This window comes from Phyllopteryx taeniolatus, chromosome 1, assembly GCF_024500385.1.
Source record: "Phyllopteryx taeniolatus isolate TA_2022b chromosome 1, UOR_Ptae_1.2, whole genome shotgun sequence".
Lineage (NCBI taxonomy): Eukaryota > Metazoa > Chordata > Actinopteri > Syngnathiformes > Syngnathidae > Phyllopteryx > Phyllopteryx taeniolatus.
Genome location: NC_084502.1, coordinates 16,948,421 through 16,969,227, shown reverse-complemented (window position 1 = coordinate 16,969,227; position 20,807 = coordinate 16,948,421). Strand labels below are relative to the sequence as shown.

The 20,807-nt window shown below is 43.2% G+C and overlaps 2 protein-coding genes across 5 annotated transcripts in view; both read left to right on the top strand.

The window, feature by feature from the left end:
* The first annotated feature begins 785 nt into the window (after positions 1 to 785).
* On the top strand, positions 786 to 6,921 carry c1h7orf57 (chromosome 1 C7orf57 homolog). The gene is made up of 8 exons (XM_061775968.1): positions 786 to 914; positions 2,419 to 2,473; positions 2,562 to 2,735; positions 2,800 to 2,887; positions 3,198 to 3,324; positions 3,617 to 3,681; positions 3,765 to 3,865; positions 5,558 to 6,921. Exons 2-8 carry the CDS (start codon positions 2,431 to 2,433, stop codon positions 5,614 to 5,616), a joined length of 657 nt encoding a protein of 218 aa, XP_061631952.1. The 5' UTR covers positions 786 to 914; positions 2,419 to 2,430; the 3' UTR covers positions 5,617 to 6,921.
* Positions 6,922 to 7,769: 848 nt separating this feature from the next.
* The window catches only part of LOC133479240 (plakophilin-4-like), a 37,281-nt gene continuing 24,243 nt past the window's right edge, over positions 7,770 to 20,807 (top strand). For 2 of the 4 annotated variants that reach the window (XM_061775936.1, XM_061775930.1), the window contains exons 1-3: positions 7,770 to 8,152; positions 8,733 to 8,912; positions 17,725 to 17,837. In XM_061775936.1, the coding sequence (XP_061631920.1) occupies positions 8,787 to 8,912; positions 17,725 to 17,837 (239 nt within the window). In that variant the 5' untranslated portion in view covers positions 7,770 to 8,152; positions 8,733 to 8,786. Of the gene's footprint in view, positions 8,153 to 8,711; positions 8,913 to 17,724; positions 17,838 to 20,807 lie in introns of those variants that run through there. The other 2 variants (XM_061775944.1, XM_061775952.1) reach the window with 2 other exon arrangements.

Sequence of the window (20,807 nt, the reverse complement as noted above, 5' to 3'; positions counted from 1 at the left end):
ATAAACCAGATATAAACTACGGTGTTCTATTCATTATATAATTGTACGGTGTTCAACTGTTTGCAGCACAATGTGGCAGCATCCTTGGTCTTTTGGTTTTCTCGCCATCCATACATGTAGAATGCGCTGACCACTTTGACCTCCCTAGTTTATCGTCACCGTCGGCATGGAGCTCAAAATTAGTGTGTCATATCTACCTATGCATACCTGTGGTGCCTCTGGTCTCACAGAACTAGGTCGTCCGGGAGGTGGTGCCCTGAGTGGCCCGCCAGGCTGACTTCCATTGTGTGGCGTGAACTTGCAGCATTTCTTTCTCGCAGTTGTTTCGGGAATTTTTTGTGTTTTGTGTTTGCAGCATTTTTCTTTTACTGTTGTTTTCTGTGATTTTATCTTTTATCTTGCAGCATTATTCTTTTGCAGTTGCTTTCTGTGATTGCAGCATTTTTGTTTTGCAGCATTTTTATTTTACTGTTGCTTACTGTGATTGCAGCATTTTTGTTCTGCTGTTGTTTTCTGTGATTGCAGCATTTATTATTATTATATATATTTTTTTATCTTGCATCGTTTTTCTTTTGCACTTGTTTTATGTGCTTGTGTGTTTTTCGTCTTGCGTCATTCCTGCTATGCAGCATATGGCCGTTTGCAGCGCATTTGTCCCTGTTGGGCACCCCTAAAACGTGCTAATTTCACTATGGCAAGAAACTTGCTGTAAAAATGTCAGTACTGTAATTGTTGATACTAATTTCCAAATGTACTGGCCACCAATTTGAATAGAGGATAATCAAACCCACAAAGCGTCTGCCTGAATAGACGATCTTTGACTTGGAACGGAAGTGGGCCGCTGTAGTGACAGGAAGTGGCTTCTGCCGATACTTGTTCGTCCCTTTTATTTGCAGAATAACAAGCAGCAGACGGTAAATTTCTCCAAACAGCGCATTTACATCACAGCACATTTTAACAAGGGGTTGTGTAATATATTTAATGTTTCGCTGCTACTGACGTTCGCGTCGTTTCAGCGCTGTCGAGCTAGCTACTGTATCAACTCGCTTGGCTGCTAAACGCGTTAGCAAGGCATTGTTATAGATACTACTGTCTGTAATCATTTATAACAGCTACTGCTACCAAACTCTGCTGTCGTTAGCATTAGTGACTGCTCATGTTCGATTACAGGTCTTTGAAAGACATTGTATCAGGTTTATTTTTCATCTGTTCAAAATTAAATGAGCCGAAATTAGTCTCACCTGCACGATCATGTCATTACACGTTAGTACACTATTGCACGCTTTTACATGCTTGCAAACATACATTATTAAAAAAAACAATTATTTTTGCTTTTCCTGCACCAATTAACTGTTTCGCAAGCTTCCGTTATTCATTTATTCGTTATTCAATTACATTCATGATATACGCCCTCTTGGGTAGGATGTTTGGTAAAATGCCGACAGGGGGCGCTTGTTTGCTTACCGTTGCGTAAGATTATACAGGCAGGGGTGTCCATTAAGTCATTGTAGTTAAGGGGCTACATCCAACCGAATTTGATGTCAAGTGGGCCCTTTGTTTTCACGCAAAGACATACAAGTACATTAGTCAAATCCTTATTTTTATATGAGGGATGCACCAGTATTACTTTTTTGTTCAGACATGTACAGATACATGTATTTAGATTTGAGTACATGGCAATACCAAGAACTGGTACTTGATAATGCCATTATGGCAATTATTTTAGTTATTTTAAGCAAATAATATTTAAAGACACAAACGTTTCTTGAAAAGGCATAAATCAAACAAAAACAAAAAGTGCAGGAAGTTCCCAGGGTCAACAGCAGCTCTTTATAAAGTTAACTGAAAATAGGTAGTTCCCTGAAGTTTACCCAATTTTAAATTGATGATTGAATGGTTATCGGCCATTGGATTAAAAGAAAAAAAAAAAAGGCAGCTGCTGATATGCGCCAAAATGCCTGCTCCAATAATCGGCCCGGCTGTAACCTGTAACACAAAGCATTTTAATTCTAAAATAAAACTAGCAGGACAACTGAAATGATAAACACACACTCACACCATCGCTTACTTTTCTTTACTCTTGACTCTCTATTAAAAAAGTGAGAGGCTGGGTCTTTTTATGAGGAGTGTTATCTATTAGCTCTACTGCAGAATTACCAGTTATCCAAGTAACACCAAGGGGCTTAAATGAACCTTTACAATTTCAGTATCGGTGTTGACATATTGGAGCATTTTTATAAGTATGACTACTTGTTAATTACCAGAGTATCACAGTAAATCTGTTACATGGGCTGTTTCTTTTTGGGTTTTTTTGTTTGACACCCCTGTTATAAGACTTATATAGTACAGTAATAGCATGTTTGTTTGTTCTTTCGTACTAAATACCTTTAATTATTAAATACCCATTTTGGTCTTCAGATTTATTTCACTATGAGTGCTGTTGTACCCAACCATCGAAGGACCAAGCCTGGTGGTAATAATACAAATAAATCCGTTTTCTGGCTCAACGCTAACATTTATCGTTCAGTTTGGAACAAATAGAAGTGGTCGATTCATTGCAGGAATAAAGCCAGGAGCGGCGGCCAGTGGTGTGACGGGACCAACCTCTCAGATCCCTGGTCTGTCCCAGACTGCTGCCGAAAGCACACCTGTCGAGAGGATCAGTGGACGGCGGGTTGGCATCTTTGAATCCGATTCGGACTATGTTAAGCTTGCAAAGCAAGGGGGGCATAAAGGTAATAATAATTTGGTGACTATGATCGAAAGGCTGTTTGAAATATGATAATTTGTGTGCCGCAGGGCTTTTGAGCCATGACGCTGATGTGGATGACAAACCGAAGATGGCCTACAATCCCAACAACTGGTTTGCAGGTGACGACTCAAACGGGTAAATGAACACAAGCATCTTGGCACTGGAGTCTCCTTGGCTCACCATCTCAACTGGGAAATAACAAAAATGTTTTTTTTTGTTTTTCTTAATCAGACTGATAGCTAAAATAGATAGATATTAAAATAGAAATTGTATGAGAGATAACCTTGTATGAAGCATCCTTATGTCACAGTCTGGAGCATCAGTTAGCTCGAGATGAGGAACCCAATCACATGTTGGCAATGCTGGTCTGCTCATTCATGACATTTCCGAGCCGCAGAATGCGATGTGCGGCTCATCGTTTGTCATGGTGGTTTTGTATTTACAGCGGCAGCAAAGCAACGTCTCCCAACAGCCAGGCGAAGGGCGGCAAGCAGCTGCTTGCACCATTTGGCACTGATAACAGTTCATCCTGGGAAAGGGAGACTGATATATTTACTCATGATAAAGATAAGGTGAAAATGTCAAAAAAGTCAAACCATGCATTGTTATTTTTCATCCCCCCCCCCCGCGCCTCCCACCCGCCCTCACCGCTCCCCTCACCCCGCTTGCCTTCTGTTTTTTTTTTTTTTTTTTTGAGGGTAATATGAGTTTTCTCAATCATCATGGTGTCATCAAAGGCTGTTTCTCTTTTAATTTCATTTGTAGTCGGTCACTTCATCATTCGTGGTGCACCACCTTTTTCCAACATGACATATATCAGTGAAATGTTTGCATGATTAGCTGGCTCACTTCTCCATCCTGCAGATGTCTCCTGATGATGCTGCCACTCAGGTGGAGGGGCTGCCTGTGAGCAACAACTACAAGAGAACGTGAGTATATCTCAAAACGACACGGGTGTAGATGACATGATGAAGAGTTGGCTGACGTTTCGCCTTCTTTGTTGTCTGCGCAGGTCTCACAATAAGAAAGTGGTCCCTGTCAGCATGTCCAAGCTGCTGAGTCACGGCTATGTGGAAGACAAAAAGAAGTCTCCCAATGATGACGATGCCTCAAGTATGAAAATATATACAGTATTAAGACACACTGGGCTTGAATTACTAAGATCCAAAATAGCGGGTGCTAGGCCTGTCACGATAATTACTATATCAACTTATTGTTCGATAAATAAAATCGACACGATAGTTTTTCCGGACTCAATACCTTGTCATTGTTGTGGTGTGTGTGTGTGTGTGTGTATATATATATATATATATATATATATATATTACTAAGTTTGGTGAAAAGCCAACAATTGTTTAAAACGTCAGCGCTTCTCGAGTTGTTGTGTGTGTTACTCCACAATTGACACAAACACGGGAACGTTAAGTGTTTATTAATCATAACCTCAGTGACACACATTATTCAGCCAGGAGTTGACTCCAGCAAATGTCAACGTGTATTTGATTGACAGGTGAAGGGCTCGTCTTCAGCGGACCAACCACACACTAGTCGAGTTTACGTGGAGGGCTTTTTTTTGTCATTCCAATTGAAATTATTTGGATTGAAAATCTCTGGTCAACTGTTTACATGTGATGTGATTTATTCCGATCGAGTGTACACGTGTGCACAACATTTAATCGGAACAGCCATGTGACGTGCACTTCTTTGTGAACGTCACGTCATTTATCAAAATGGAGGACCGTCATTTATTCGGCACAGTAGTTGGGATTGTTTGTATACGTTAATTTAAAAAATGCTTGATAAAACCAACCTATAAGTAATTAAACACAAGATCTCTGTCGCATACTAGCTCCCTCTGCAGCCGCCATATTTAAGCCGTGCGTAAACGATGACATCACCGCGCATTTACGTCGAGACGAAGCATGCGCAGACGGAGCTTTTCCCGGCTCTATTCTCAATGACTAAATGGGAAAATTTTCCTTCTGATCGGTTTGGCAAAAGGAATATTCCACCCCTGTGAAACCGAATGAAATTCCGTTTAGATTCGGGCTGTTATTCCAATTGAGGTTTTTATATGGCACATTTTCATTCGGTTTGGGGATTCAAACCGATTATAATCGGAATAGAAGGCTCCATATAAACCAGGCTAGTCTTGTAGCTTGTTATTCTTTATTTCAGACCTAGGGTGATCCATATCACAGAGTAAAGAACAACAATTTAATAGAGGAACAAGAAAGGAAATTATAATAATATCAAAAATAATAACAACACTGATTTAAAAGCAAAAAATAAAGAAAATAAATAATCAAAAATAATAAGGGTGGGCCTTTTCATGATTTTAGAGGCATTCAAAAAACTAAATTCAAAAGAATATTATCGTTTATCTGATAGTTTTGGGGAAATTATATCATGTTAAAAAATTGTTATCATGACAGGCCTAGCGGCACAATACTCGCAATCATGGTTACAGCAGTGCACCTGCCGTTCACACACCTTATTTAAAGACGCAATATCAGCCATCACATTTCGTCTCAGGTTTGATAAATCACATTGCACGTCCTAGATTCAACTATTTACATTTACTCCTCCCAAAACACACCAAATCAACTGCATGGCAATTTTGCCCGTTTGGCAGGCACAATCCTGGCTGCACCCGGTTCGTAGATCAGCTTCAACATCTGTTTGTGGAGGAAATCAAGTTTGCGCCTGTTTTTGCACATGCAAACCTTTAGTAAATTATGTATGCGTGTATAGTGTAAGCCATTGCAATTTCCCGGTGCTGATGTTTTTTTGGTTGTTTTGCAGGTGTGACCTCAGAGCAAACTAGCACCGTTGCGACTGAAGATGTGGACGACCTGGAGTAGTGCCACAATTTGCCGTTCTCACATTCACTCACTCTTCTTGCACATCCACTGACTGTACTCGTTTATGCAGAGGGATGAGCCCTTCCATTGATTTGCTTTGGTTTGGATAAAGCATTTAATTGAGTAGATGTGACGCTGTTGTTTTGTTTTTGTAACGCAATTGCTCGATTTTACTGGTAACTTGCAAGCCATGTGGAAAACTATCTGGTTCTCATCTAACATGTTTCCACCTTTAAGCATGCTTTTGAGCTGCTCAGTTTGCCGGCCTTACTGTGTGAAGATCGAGCAAGTCGGTTCTTATAGTGTTTGTGCTAATTTATTTAAGTTCAAGTGAAGTAAAATAAAATCTGTGTTTGAGCTGCTGGTGCGAGCTGACCGCAAAGTCGCTCTTACGAAGTGATGGTTAGTCTTTGTTCAATACTGTATTCCCCCGATGTCTCATGTTCTATCTGTAAGCAGAATAAAAATGAGTCAAATTGCAGTTGTAGATATGCCTGTGCCAAAGATTTAACGGCAGCCTGGTGTTACTTATTAATTGTAATAACCAACCACTGATGAGACATTCTTGGGGATATTTTGCAGACAAACAAGCTAAACATGCATTGAACATCCCTGTAAGCGCAGTTGAAACTTGAAAGTGTCTTTTGAATGTACTAATCAAGCAGATGGACCCTGCTCATGCAGTGTTTGGATTTCATAACAAACCTTCCATCCAACCACATGCTTCCTCAGCGGATGAGAGTAAATCTGGAAAGAGGCCACTTAGTCATAATGCAAGTATACTTAGACTATCCCAAAACATTCCTAGATTTCTGTCTTTTCTCTTCTTGAGTCACATTGACTGCTTTTAATTTTCTTCAAGCGTCAAATGTATAAACCTGACAGTGATGAGAACATCCAAATTCTGCCAGGACCCTCAATGTTCAAATAGAAAAAAAAAAAGAAGCCTTTTTTGAAGACAGAAAGGAACACAACTGTCATGTTATTAAAAAGTGCGTCTGTATGATGTTGTGATGCCACGGGTTTCAGCCATACAAGAATGGTGACGTTTGGCCACTTCTGATAATCTCCTTTGAAGCACAGTTCTACTTTTATTTACTGTTCATGTATATCGCCAGTTGAACTCTAAGAAGTTGGTGCTTTAGGACCAATTTGTCTATCAGTGGATTTTGGTCTGCTCACACTTGTTAAAGGAAAAGGAAGAAGACAGTGTTTAAATGGCACACACATTCCTGGAGGGATACAACATAGTGTGATACCCTGCACACACACATTTCATTTCAATAAATGGGCATGTGCATGTACTGTTTTTGTTTTTTATTTCTCCGTTTTTCTCAGAGCATCAGTCACATTTGGTGTTTCTCATAGAACTAAATGGTCACAGTGTGATTTGTAAGATTAAAGCATTCACATTGTTATTCTCCAAACATGCTAAATTTGTTTTCTATATAGTAGTACCAAATCAACAGCACAGCACCTTTCATATGGAACAAGATGAGGACGATGGGTAGATGTAAGAAATCTCCACACTCACTTCAAATCCTAGGTTTTCATGATTAGAAAAAATAAGCCTCATTTGAAAAAATTTTCCAATATTAATATGACCTATAACCTGTACAAATAAGTTGATTTTTTAAAAAACACTGGGTGAAGTAATAAATTAACAACTGAAATAATGTGGTTGCACAAGTGTGCACTGATCATAACTGGGGATGTGGCTGTTCAGAATTAACCACATTCAAAGTCATATGGGAGTCAGCACACCTGGCTGTCACCACGTAAATTGCTTGTGATTAACCTTCAAAAAAAAATCAGATGTTCAAGTAGGCTTTTCCAGACATTCAAAGTTGTTTGTATTTCGCAAAAACTTGAAATCTCTCAAACGCATGTGGGAAAATGTGAAGCCCTAGTCCATGTTTTCTCACTGACATGACACCATGTGTTCCAGTCAATGTTTGTGTGGAGCTTTGGTATTTTTTTGGTACTGAAGACTTGTTGCGCCTGGCTTGCTTAATTGCCACTAAACGAGGAGCTAAGTGCACCTCCCAACACAGAAAATAAAGGAGAGTGGGGGGGTCTGGCGATCGAGCCTGCACGGGATCAGAAAAAGATCCATCGCCGCATGGTGACGTCACGCCGTTGATCGGTAACACTGGCTCGGCGGTTGGTGGGCGGGCGGCAGATTTCCGCGCGGACGCCAGCAGAGGTTGAAGTGCACGCGTGATTATTCGCGATTCAAAGCCGCTCTGTCTCAAAACATTTGCAATAAGGCACAAAGAGCGCGCGACCTTTTTTTTTTTTTTTTTTTTTGCCATTTTGGAAATGTAGCCGCTGTCACGGATGTGGCGGATGACGCGAAGAATGGATGCCTAACAGGACGCAGCGTGCCAGGTGTGGCCTGCTTCCAACGGCAACATCTGGCCCGTGAGTCGCACCGAGAGGCAGACGCTCGGCGGCGTGTGCGTGTGCAAGCACCCGGAGAGAGAGCAGGGAGCCTCCGTTCCAGCACCGCAGCCGCCTTCCTCGCGTCGGTCGGGTGAGTCGGTGGCGACCTCGTCCTTGCTTTGCCGGAGGACACGGCTCAGCAAACAAAACGCCCTCCGTGCGCTGTGCATGCATTGGGACGTCATGCTTTCCATTTAGTCTTAGCGGATTGGCACAGAGAGCTCTGGAAAAAATAATAAATGAAGAGACCGCTGCAAGATGCAACTATTAAACAAATGAGCCATAAGAAGACTTCAAAATCAAGGATGGACTTTCAAGGGGCCAATACTGCTTGCTGTATGGGTCACAATCAGAAAATGACATCTACGTTTCAGTTTCTTTGTATCGCAATGAAGATTTGTTGGCATACGGTAAATGGATAATTTGGCAGTGGTCTCACATCTTTTTCCAGAGCTGGATGTGATCACGTGTGTCACTGATGATATAAACCTGCTGGGATGTAAATAATGAAGTGTTTTTACACATGAAGTTTATCAGTCAGTCAGTTCCCAGATTTTTTTCTGAACATGTCCAAATGAATCCCATTATGACAGTCACTAAAATCACAAAATGGTCCCCGCTCTGTGGAAAAACAAACATGACACTGTCCACGCGTTCTTTCGGTTTCCCAGACGCCACCTCAGCAGCAGCCCAATACTGGACTCTATAGGGTCAAGCTAGCGGAGATGGAGGAAGTGGACTCACAAGGAGAAGGGTCAATGGCGGTCAGAGAGGGGCCGAGCGGGCGCAGCAAGCCGTCAGACACCGCGGGCAACACCACCACCAACTTGCTGGCTTCTGTCAAAGAACAGGTGGGATGGCGACACACCCTTGCTGTGCATTTCCTCCGTTTGACACCCTCACTGTGATGATGATGAAATCAAGTTCACATTTGGATGGTTTGAATCCCATATTTTGATACAACTTCACTTAATATGAGGCTATTAGGTGTTTTGTGTGAAGAAATATTCTCAACATGTTCTCTCTTCCTTCCCCCAGTTGCTCAATTCTTCTTTGCTCTTTCCTGTTTTCTCTGATCTATCTGCCCTCGGTCCCTCTCCTCTGTCTCTCCATCGCAACCCAACTGTCTGAGACAGATGGTTCCCCCACAGAGCCTGGGTTCTTCCTTAGAGGGAGTTTTTCCTTGCTTCCATTGCCAAGTGCTTGCTCATGTGGCATTCAGTTGGTTTTCTTGAATGTATGACGTGTGTGGTTCTTGACCTGCTCAATGATTAAAGGGCCTTGAGATAACTTGGGTTGAGAATTGTTGCTATATAAATAAAATTGACTTGAATTGATTTAAAGGGTTAGCACGACTGGTTAGCACGTCTGCCTCACAGTTCTGAGGACCGGGGTTCAAATCCCGGGCCCCGCCTGTGCGAAGTTTGCATGTTCTCTCTGTGCCTGCGCGGTTTTTCTCCGGGCACTCCGGTTTCCTCCCACATCCCAAAAACATGCATGGTAGGTTGATTGAAGACTCTAAATTGCCCATAGGTGTGAATGTGTGTGCGAATGGTTATTTGCTTATATGTGCCCTGTGATTGGCTGGCGACCGGTTCAGGGTGTAGCCCGCCTCTCAGCCGAAGATAGCTGGGATAGGCTCCAGCACGCCCGCGACACTTGTGAGGATAAAGCGGTACAGAAAATGGATGGATGATTTCAAGGATAAAAAGGATCAATTTTGCAGCTACTATTCAAGACAAGATTTACAAGGTGCTCTTTGGTGTATTTAATGGCAGCCAATCTTTGCTTTGGAGGGTATTGAACATGCGGGACTGCACAAGCTGTGTTTTTAGTTACACAATCTTTCTCTTTGGCATGACATTTTTGGGTTGTTTGATGTATTATATATGTATTATTAGTTCCTCCAAGGTTCTGAAGATTGCGGCTATATCTCTGGTTATTATCACTACTTGTGGGGTAGGTCAGTCATTTCCATAATGTCGCCATCATTCGCTCAGAAGTCAATATTTCACTCAGCTCGCATAAACCAAATCCGGTAATCTTTGTTGTGAAGAAAATAAACAGCGGTACTATCAGACGGCCAGCGTCAGCAAGCTGATATAGACCAGCTCTGCAGGGTTCAGTGCACAGTCACAATGTATAAATAAGATGCACGGTGCTTTGAAAAACAACATGCACAGTCAGCAAAACCTCTTGAGGGGGTTCAATAGACCACACCAGGGTCACGTCAGCGCTCGGATCCTTGACCTTACTTGAACTGAGCTGGATGATCGGGTCTGACGTCCCACTGCCAATGACAGCTTCCTGCTGATTCAAGGTCACAAGACCTTGTCAGTCTGTGGAGTTCACCAAGGTGTACTGGCGCCAGAGGTGCTCACTTGGGAGTGAGTTACATGTGCTAAGTTACAAGTAACTCTCAAGTCTTAACCTTCAAGTTTCAAGCAAGTGCCAAGAAAAAAAATCAAGCAAGTCATGCTGAGTCCCCACTAAAATTCAAGCAGGTGCACTCAAGTTATTACTTGAACAAGGATTTATGTAGTCATTTAAGGGCCCAAGGCAAACCCTGTGATGAGGACATCCACATCCATATACTGCACTGACACGAATGATCATGGGTGGAAATACAGTAGATACATGAAGTCCACGGAGATATTGAAGTTGTCTGCACTTATCACCAGCTCGTAGTGTATTTAATCACGTCGTCTTTTGCCACATCGGTCAAGAGCCGTGACAATGCTCCAGTCACACACATATCGCTCTTCCGCAATGAGATGTCGCCATGCGAGACTCATGCGCCACATTTTAAGGGACTGATAGGAGCCGCTTTGATTGGCGACGACTGAAGTCGGCTGTGTTAACTCCCAAAACGCAGGATGCGCGCATCTGCCAAATTACAAAGACCTGTTCTAGCCCGCCTCCGCGCAGAGTTCCACCACACGCCTCGCCTGGTTTAAGCCATCCTCAAAAATAGAGACCAAGGTCTTCAACGAGAAAGTATTTAAAATCCTAGAGGATTATTATCGAACAAGTGAATAATATCAACACTTCAACTGTAATATTGGTCACACACATCCGATGTCGCCCATGAAAAAGGTTGAAACCTTTGGTAGTTTTGATCAGAACGTTTTGTTATCCTCTCACCTTCTCTTCTTCACTCCACACGGGTAACTTTGATTCATTTTCCTCAAAACTGCGTTTACAAGTTTGCTGCTACCGCCTTCCTGAACCAATTCTGCACATGCGAGTTAGGAAGATGGAATAGTCCATTGCATGAGAAGAGAGGGGGAGAAGTCAAAAGCATTTCATATTTTGCTCAATTGGAAAACCTGTTCAAAATAGAAACCGATAGCATGATAGTCACTAGCATATAGAAGAAAATCATATTTAGGATCGAGTAGACAGATCAGAGAATACTGACTCATCTTATAAAATGTATGCACTTGTTTGTTATCTGCTGGTCAAATAAATTTGTACACTACGTGTAAGTAACGTGGCTAATGAAGAATTATATTGAATAGTAAACATTATCCATCCATTCACTTTCTGTACCGCTTTATCCTCACAAGGTTCGCGGGCGTGCTGGAGCCTATCCCAGCTATCTTCGGGCGAGAGGCGGGGTACACCCTGAACTGGTCGCCAGCCAATCGCAGAGTAAACATTGTCCTTGACATAAAAATGTGCTTTTTGACACAACTCCCTTACCTCCACCTGGCACATCCACTTACTGACTTCTACCATTCCTCAAAATGCCTTTTGACCATGTTCAGTGAGGCATACCTGTTGCTTTCCATTAAAAGGTGGGTGTGTGGAAATCAAACGTGTTTGAGTGCATCATTGGGCCATGTTTGTGGGTGGAAAGAGAGGAGGGATAGCAAAGCACAAAGCAGGATGTGTGGCATTCTTCTCCATCAAGGTGAGCGTGGGCGACAAAGCTGCTTTTCCTCTCGTGATTTCTCCCATTACTGGATATTTATCATGAACACAAACAATACATACTGCCGCTGTGTCCAGGCTAAAAGGGTTCAAAAGTGAATGACCTCAAGAGTGGATTCCTTGCAATGCAGTGTGATGAGCAGACACAGGAGTGGAAAAATACTCGTACTCTGTACTTAAGTAGAAATACAAATATATATTTAAAGAAGACTGGTAAAAGTAGAAGACCTGAATCAACTCCTGTACTTGAGTGAAAGTAAAAAACTAGAGCTTGTACAAAAGTTAAAAGTTTTTTATTATTATGTATTTATTTATTTATTTTACACTGTCAATTTCATATAATGCTCATTTTGATGACTGGGCACAATAAATTATAATAATACTAATTATTAATTTACATAGGCGGCACGGTGGCCGACTGGTTATAGCGTCAGCCTCACAGTTCTGAGGACCCGGGTTCAATCCCCGGCCTCGCCTGTGTGGCGTTTGCATGTTCTCCCCGTGCCTGCGTGGGTTTTCTCCGGGCACTCTGGTTTCCTCCCACATCCCAAAAACATGCATTAATTGGAGACTTTAAATTGCCCATAGGTGTGACTGTGACTGTGACTGCGACTGGTTGTTTGTTTGTATGTGCCCTGCGATTGGCTGGCAACCAGTTCAGGGTGTATCCCGCCTCCTGCCCGATCAGAATCAGAATCAGAATCAGAATCATCTTTATTTGCCAAGTATGTCCAAAACACACAAGGAATTTGTCTCCGGTAGTTGGAGCCGCTCTAGTACAACAGACAGTCAATTTACAGAACACTTTGGAGACATAAAGACATTGACAAAAAACAACAACAAACAACAATTGTGCAAAAAGATGCAGAGTCCTCAGTTCGAATGGCTAATGACGCAATAGTCCGGTGCAATGACCATTGTGCAAAGGGCACTGAGACTTCAAGGAGTGTATGCGGTTTAAAGTGACGAGTACTGCGATAATCTGGGACAATGGTTGTGCAAATGTTACAGATACTCCTCAATCAGTGTGCAAATGAAGCAGATACTACTCTGGCATGAGTGGCCACTATATGCAAATAGTGCAGCACGGCGAGACAACTACAGTGAGTGCACGAGTAATACATAATACAGAATACAGAAATGTGACAACGAACTCAAGTCAAAAAATTGCCAGCTTGTTGTAATGGAATTGTAAGTTAGCTGTTCAAGAAGTTGATTGCAAGAGGGAAGAAGCTGTTGGAATGTCTACTAGTTCTAGTTTGCATTGATCGGTAGCGCCTACCTGAGGGAAGGAGCTGGAAGAGCTGGTGACCGGGGTGGGGAGGGTCCGAGAGGATTTTGCACGCCCTTGTCTTAGTTCTGGCAGCGTGCAAGTCCTCAAGGGTGGGTAGGGGGGTACCGACAATCCTTTCAGCAGTTTTGATTGTCCGTTGCAGTCGGAGTTTGTCCTTTTTTGTAGCAGCACCAAACCAGACTGTGATGGAAGAACACAGGACTGATTCGATGACCGCTGTGTAGAACTGTCTCAGCAGCTCCGGTGGCAGGCCATGCTTTCTCAGAAGCCGCAGGAAGTACATCCTCTGCTGGGCCTTTTTGAGGACGGAGTTGATGTTAGTCGCCCACTTCAGGTCCTGGGAGATTGTAATTCCCAGGAACTTGAAGGTCTCGACGGTTGACACAAGGCAGCTGGACAGCGTGAGGGGCAGCTGTGGCGAAGGATGCCTCCTGAAGTCCACGATCATCTCTACAGTCTTGAGCGTGTTCAGCTCCAGGTTGTGTCGGCCGCACCACAGCTCCAGCCGCTCCGCTTCCTGTCGATATGCAGACTCGTCACCGTCCTTGATGAGGCCGATGACAGTGGTGTCATCTGCAAACTTCAGGAGTTTGACAGTCGGGTTCGCTGAGGTGCAGTCGTTCGTGTAGAGAGAGAAGAGCAGCGGAGAGAGGACACAACCTTGGGGCGCCCCAGTGCTGATGCTGCGTGTGGATGAGGTGGCCTCCCCCAGCCTGACCTGCTGTGTCCTGCCCGTCAGAAAGCTGTAGATCCACTGGCAGATGGCAGGTGAGACGCTGAGCTGGAGAAGCTTGGATGAAAGGAGTTCAGGGATGATGGTGTTGAACGCTGAGCTGAAGTCCACGAACAGGATCCTCGCGTAGGTCCCTGCACTGTCGAGGTGTTCTAGGATGAAGTGCAGTCCCATGTTGACTGCATCATCCGCAGATCTGTTCGCTTGGTAGGCAAACTGCAGGGGGTCCAGCAGGGGACCTGTGACACTCTTGAGGTGGTCCAGCACAAGACGTTCAAAGGACTTCATGACCACAGATGTCAAAGCGACAGGCCTGTAGTCATTCAGACCCGAGATTGCAGGTTTCTTGGGGACTGGGATGATGGTGGAGCGTTTGAAGCAGGATGGAACTTCGCACATTTCCAGTGATCTGTTGAAGATCTGAGTGAAGACTGGCGCGAGCTGGTCCGCGCAGACTTTGAGGCAGGATGGAGACACGTGGTCCGGGCCTGCCGCTTTGTTAATCTTTTGTTGTTTGAAGATGCGTCTCACATCCTGTTCATGGATGGTTAACGCAGAGGTCAGAGGTGTGATTGTGGTCGCGGGTGGGGCCGGGTTGGTGTGTGGTGTGAAACTGTCCTTTTCAAATCTGCAGTAGAAGGTATTCAAGTCGTTGGCTAGTGTGCTATTGTTCTCAGCTTGGGGGGATCGTCGCTTGTAATTAGTCAGCGACTGGAATGCATGCCAGACTGATTTAGAGTCGTTTGCGCTAAACTGTTTTTCCAACTTTGCTGTATAGATCCTCTTTGCAATGTTAATTTCTTTGGTCAGCTGGTTTCTAGCTCGATTATACAGGGCCCTGTCCCCGCTCTGATATGCGTCCTCCTTAGCTTGGCGAAGCTGCTTAAGTTTAGCAGTGAACCACGGCTTATTGTTGTTGAATGTGCGATGACAGGTGGGATAGGCTCCAGCACGCCCGCGACCCTAGTGAGGAGAAGCGGCTCAGAAAATGGATGGATGGATTAATTTACAAAGTGCTTGTACTAAGAAGAAGAACAAAATAATGTATTATGTCGCCCATTGTGTAAAAACTAACGAAATAACAAATACAACTCACTCACAGTCTGTTTGCTGGTCATTCCAAAAGAATTTGATGGGCTTGAGGTCAAAGAGGGCTTCCACACCAAACTCTTCCAAGATGGACCTTACTTTGTGTATCGGGGAACAGAAAAGGGCTCTCTCCAAACAGTTGGAAACATCCATCCATCCATTATCTGAGCCGCTTCTCCTCACTAGGGTCGCGGGCATGCTGGAGCCTATCCCAGCTGTCATCGGGCAGGAGGCGGGGTACACCCTGAACTGGTTGCCAGCCAATCGCAGGGCACATAGAAACAAACAACCATTCGCACTCACAGTCATGCCTACGGGCAATTTAGAGTCTCCAATTAATGCATGTTTTTGGGACGTGGGAGGAAACCGGAGTGCCCGGAGAAAACCCACGCAGGCACGGGGAGAACATGCAAACTCCACACAGGCGGGGACGGGGATTGAACCCCGCACCTCAGAACTGTGAGGCTGACGCTCTAACCAGTCGTCCACCGTGCCGCCCCCAGTTGGAAACATAGAATTGTCAAAAATGTAAACTGATCAGATGAAGAATTAAGATTCAGGGGGAACTACCGGGTTTAGTTCAACCTTTGCTTAATTAATAGGTGTCTCAGTATTTTTGTTCTTAAAGTGTTCTTTATATATAACAAACAAAAACATTATCCCTTATACAGACTGTTCGTGAATTGAATTTCCTTTCAGGGGTCCGAAATTTGATTAGAGTTGTGCTTGTCCGTAGGTGTTTTCTTTTCCACATGACCAACAACTGGATAATAAAACACTCATTTGATCGGACATAACAGTTGATTTTCACTTAAAACATGGAAAAATGTGTTTAAAAAAAAAAAAAAAAAAAAGGCATGGAATTAACTCACTGCCAGCTTCCACTTAAAAGGTACATGCGTGTGAGACGGGGGCTACAACAACTGCACGCACAATGTCAAGGTTGCATTTATCACATGACCAGCTGACCCAAATACAACAGTGCTTTTATCCAGAGATGGAAAACGGATTTAAAGTATCTTTTTGTACTTTTGAAAGCACTAACATCAGGAGGCTATGTAATTATCAACTGAAACTTCAGAATATTTTTTTTTAATGAGCTCTGGGCCTTCAGTTGCCCAAATTCCAGAATGGTTTATTTGATTTAATTAATTCTAAACACAGTACACAATTTATATATAGTATTTCTTTGGGTAGCTTATTCTGTATGGCAACAAATGCTTGAATTCCACCCTCTGCCACAAAATATGGCAATTGGGACTGGTTGTTGTCTGCCTCCTGAGCACTGTCAAGGTGCCATTGAGCTTTGCACTGAACGCCCAAACCACAACATCGACACTTGCCTCTCCTTGACTGCATATCTGCATTGCTGTAAAGGTTCTTTGTGCATGGTGTCATGCGTGCATTACATAATGTTATAAACTTTACTTTAAATGACCCAAAATACACAAACTTAAAAATATTGAAAATTGTCCTTCTTTCGGACAGGTGCTACAAAGTTTGTGGACACTGAGGCCGTTCCCTCAAATGGACAGCCTACTAAAATAGATTTTAGATTTGTGTGCTGAATCAAGGCAAATGGTGGTCATGGTGGGAATCTTGAAAGTTTATGTGCCATAAACGTGTGTATTTTTCATGGGACAGTGGTAACACTGACCAAGAGGGAGCTGAGCTACTGCATTTGCAAAGGTTTCCACAGGAACATGCACCGGTTGGTCTTTGAAGGGTTAAGGGACAATCTCGAAACAGAAAAAGAATCCAAGGCTAGTGTGCTGTTTCTGTATTTTTATAGGACAGTGGAGATAGTGTTCACGGAGGAGTTTGAAACTGTCACGAGAAATCTCTGTATTCCTGCAGAAATATGCTCTTGGTCTTTGAAGGATCACGGGGGAATCTCGAAACAGTGGGAGAGTAAAACAGTACAAGAATGATTATATATAAATGTGACGTTTGATGTTTTTATTCAGAAACAAGTGGTATAAAGCATTAAGTTCCCATCCGGCGGCACGGTGATCAACTGGTTAGAGTGTCTGCCTCACAGTTCTGAGGACCGGGGTTCAGTTCCCGGTCCCGCCTGTGTGGAGTTTGCATTTTCTCTCCGTGCCTGCGTGGGTTTTCTCCAGGCACTCCAGTTTCCCAAAAACATGCATGGTAGGTAAATTGAAGACTCTAAATTGCCCGTAGGTGTGAATGTGAGTGCGAATGGTTGTTAGTTTGTATGTGCCCTGCGATTGGCTGGCGACCAGTTCAGGGTGTACCCCGCCTCCTGCCCGATGATAGCTGGGATAGGCTCCAGCACTCCCGCGAACCCTTGTGAGGATAAGCGGTAAAAGAAAATGGATGGATGGATTGTTCCCATCCATTTATTAACATCAGACATGCTCTTAATACGTTTTAAAAAGCTCTGTGATTCATAACTTGATATAGACAATTTTTATGAAGATATTCTTGGTCTGGGTCAAAATTGATCGGGAACATACTATGTGTGCATTGAAAATGAACAGTATTTATGTAAGTATTAAACAAAATAATAACTGGCATCAATTGGGTCTTAACAAAGGAGGCTTACAATGCAGTGCCGGGTGTCACAGCTGCGGATGTGTGCCCACAGGAGCTGCAATTTGAGCGGTTGACGCGAGAGTTGGAGGAGGAGCGTCAGATAGTGGCGAGCCAGCTGGAGAGGTGCATGCTGGGAGCCGAGTCGCCGGTGGCAGATAGCAGCAGGTAAGTACTTATTGGATGACTTTTTGGGGGGTAAAGTAACAGGTCCAGTGGAACCGCTGAGGCAAAACAAAATGTGTTTTGGGATGCTGGTAGACCATACATTTGGTTAAATTTAGAATATATATATATTTTTTCCCCATGGGAAATTATGGGAATATAAATAATTCATTCCTGGGTCAAACTGTCACAATCAAAAACCTTTGATTATTCCATTCCATTCCATTTTCTGAGCTACTTATCCACACTAGGGTCGCGGGAGTGCTGGAGGCTGTCCCAGCTATCTTCGGGCGGGAGGCGGGGTACACCCTGAACTGGTTGCCAGCCAATCACAGGGCACATACAAACAAACAACCATCTGCACTCATATTCACACATACGGGCAATTTAGGGTCATCAATGAACCTACCATGCATGTTTTTGGGATGTGGGAGGAAACCGGAGTGCCCGGAGAAAACCCACCCAGGCACGGGGAGAACATGCAAACTCCACACAGGCGAGGCAGTCGCTCTAACCAGTTGCCACCGTGCCGCCACCTTTGATTATTATTTTTATTTTTACCCATCAAACAAATGTAAAAAGAAGATGAGAAAAAATACCACTTGCTCTACCATATCGCAGTTTTGTATAAAGTACCTGAAAGAGATACTTGGGTAAAAGTGCAAATATCTTAACAGTAAATAAGTGGTATGAGTTAAAGTCACCTTTTAGAATATTACTTGAGTAAAAGTCCTTAAGTATCTGAGATTTGCTGTACCACACTTCCATCCATCCATTATCTGTACCGCTTATCCTGAGGAGGGTCGCGGGCGTGCTGGAGCCTATCTAAGCTGACTCTGGGCGAGAGGCGGGGTACACCCTGAACTAGTCGCCAGCCAATCACATGGCACATAGAAACAAACAACTATTCGCACTCACATTCACACCTACGGGCAATTTAGAGTCTTCAATCAACCTACCATGCATGTTTTTGGGATGTGGGAGGAAACCAGAGTACCCGGAGAAAACCCACGCAGGCACGGGGAGAACATGCAAACTCCACACAGGCGGGGCTGGGATTTGAACCCCGGTCCTCAGAACTGTGAAGGCAGAAGTGCTAACCAGTCATCCATCGTGCCGCCCTGTACCATACTTAAGTATCATAATTATTTTTCGGTTATTAAATGTACTTAAAAATATTAATTGATTGATTTGATTTTGTGGTAAAGATGGTGGGGGAAAATGTATCGAAATAAAAGTATGCTCTTTATTTAGGAAATGTGTTGGCGTAAAAGTGAAATACCAGAAATATAAATAACAAAGAAAGAGAAAACTATGTGAACATTCTACTCAAGTACAGTAACGAAGTATTTGTACTCCGTTACATTATAAGACTGACATATTGTACTGAGTAGTAAGGACAGAGACGTGTAGTGATTTTGGTAAATTTCCAGTTCACTCTACCTTTGGCTATTACTGGTCCCCTTCTGCGGTGGCATTACAAAAAAAGAACACAAAAAGAAGCAATACACTTAGGTTTAATGGTATTAAATTCAATTTCTTACGGTCCAGTATTAAATTAATCAGTTCAGTAATTTATTAAGTTTATTCCTTACTGAACTGTTTCATGCATGTGACGTCATGCATTGGCAGTGGTTTGAACTCTGGGTTTTTGGCGGAACTTTAGTGGCTCCAAATTGTACAAGGCCTCCAAATTGTACAACCCAATTCCAATGAAGTTGGGACATTGTGTTAAACAAATAAAAACAAAATACAATGATTTGCAAATCATGTTCAACCTATATTTAACTGAATACACTACAAAGACAATATATTTAATGTTCAAACTGATAAACTTTATTGTTTTTAGCAAATAATCATTAACTTAGAATTTTATGGCTGCAACACGTTCCAAAAAAGCTGGGACAGGGTCATGTTTACCACTGTGTTACATCACCTTTTGTTTTACAACATTCAATAAACGTTTGGGAACTGAGGACACCAATTGTTAAAGCTTTGTAGGTGGAATTCTTTCCCATTCTTGCTTGATGTACAGCTTCAACAGACAAGTTTGGACTGCAGGCAGGCCAGTCTAGAACCCGCAGTCTTTTACTACGAAGCCACGCTGTTGTAACACGTGCAGAATGTGGTTTGGCATTGTCTTGCTGAAATAAGCAGGGGCGTCCATGAAAAAGACATTGCTTGGATGGCAGCATATGTTTCTCCAAAACCTGTATGTACCTTTCAGCATTAATGGTGCCTTCACAGATGTGTAAGTTACCCATGCCATTGGCACTAACACAGCCCCATACCATCACAGATGCTGGCTTTTGAACTTTGCGTCCATAACAGTCCGGATGGTTCTTTTCCTCTTTGGCCCGGAGGACAAGACGTCCACAATTTCCCAAAACAATTTGAAATGTGGACTCGTCTGACCACAGAATACTTTTCCAGTTTGCATTAGTCCATCTTAGATGAGCTCGGGCCCAGAGAAGCCCACGGCGTTTCTGGGTGTTGTTGATAAATGGCTTTTGCTTTGCATAGTCGAGTTTCAAGTTGCACTTACGGATGTAGCGCCGAACTGTATTTACTGACATTGGTTTTCTGGAGTGTTCCTGAGCCCATGTGGTGATATCCTTTTCACATTGATGTCGATTTTTGATGCAGTGCCGCCTGAGGGATCGAAGGTCACGGGTATTCAATGTTGGTTTTCGGCCTTGCCGCTTACATGCAGGAATTTCTCCAGATTCTCTGAACCTTTTGATGATTTTATGGACCGTAGATGATGAAATCCCTAAATTCCTTGCAATTGTACGTTGAGGAACATTGTCCTTAAACTGTTTGACTATTTTCTCACGCACTTGTTCACAAAGAGGTGAACCTCGCCCCATCTTTGCTTGTGAATGACTGAGCAATTCAGGGAAGCTCCTTTTATACCCAATCATGGCACCCACCTGTTCCCAATTAGCCTGTTCACCTGTGGGATGTTCCAAA

Excerpts from the sequence above, each read along its gene's own strand:
- c1h7orf57 (XM_061775968.1), top strand. The coding sequence starts at position 2,431 with ATGAGTGCTGTTGTACCCAACCATCGAAGGACCAAGCCTGGTG. Across the intron at positions 2,888-3,197 it reads GCAGGTGACGACTCAAACGG|CGGCAGCAAAGCAACGTCTC; the intron begins GTAAATGAACAC and ends TTGTATTTACAG. Across the intron at positions 3,325-3,616 it reads TTACTCATGATAAAGATAAG|ATGTCTCCTGATGATGCTGC; the intron begins GTGAAAATGTCA and ends TCCATCCTGCAG.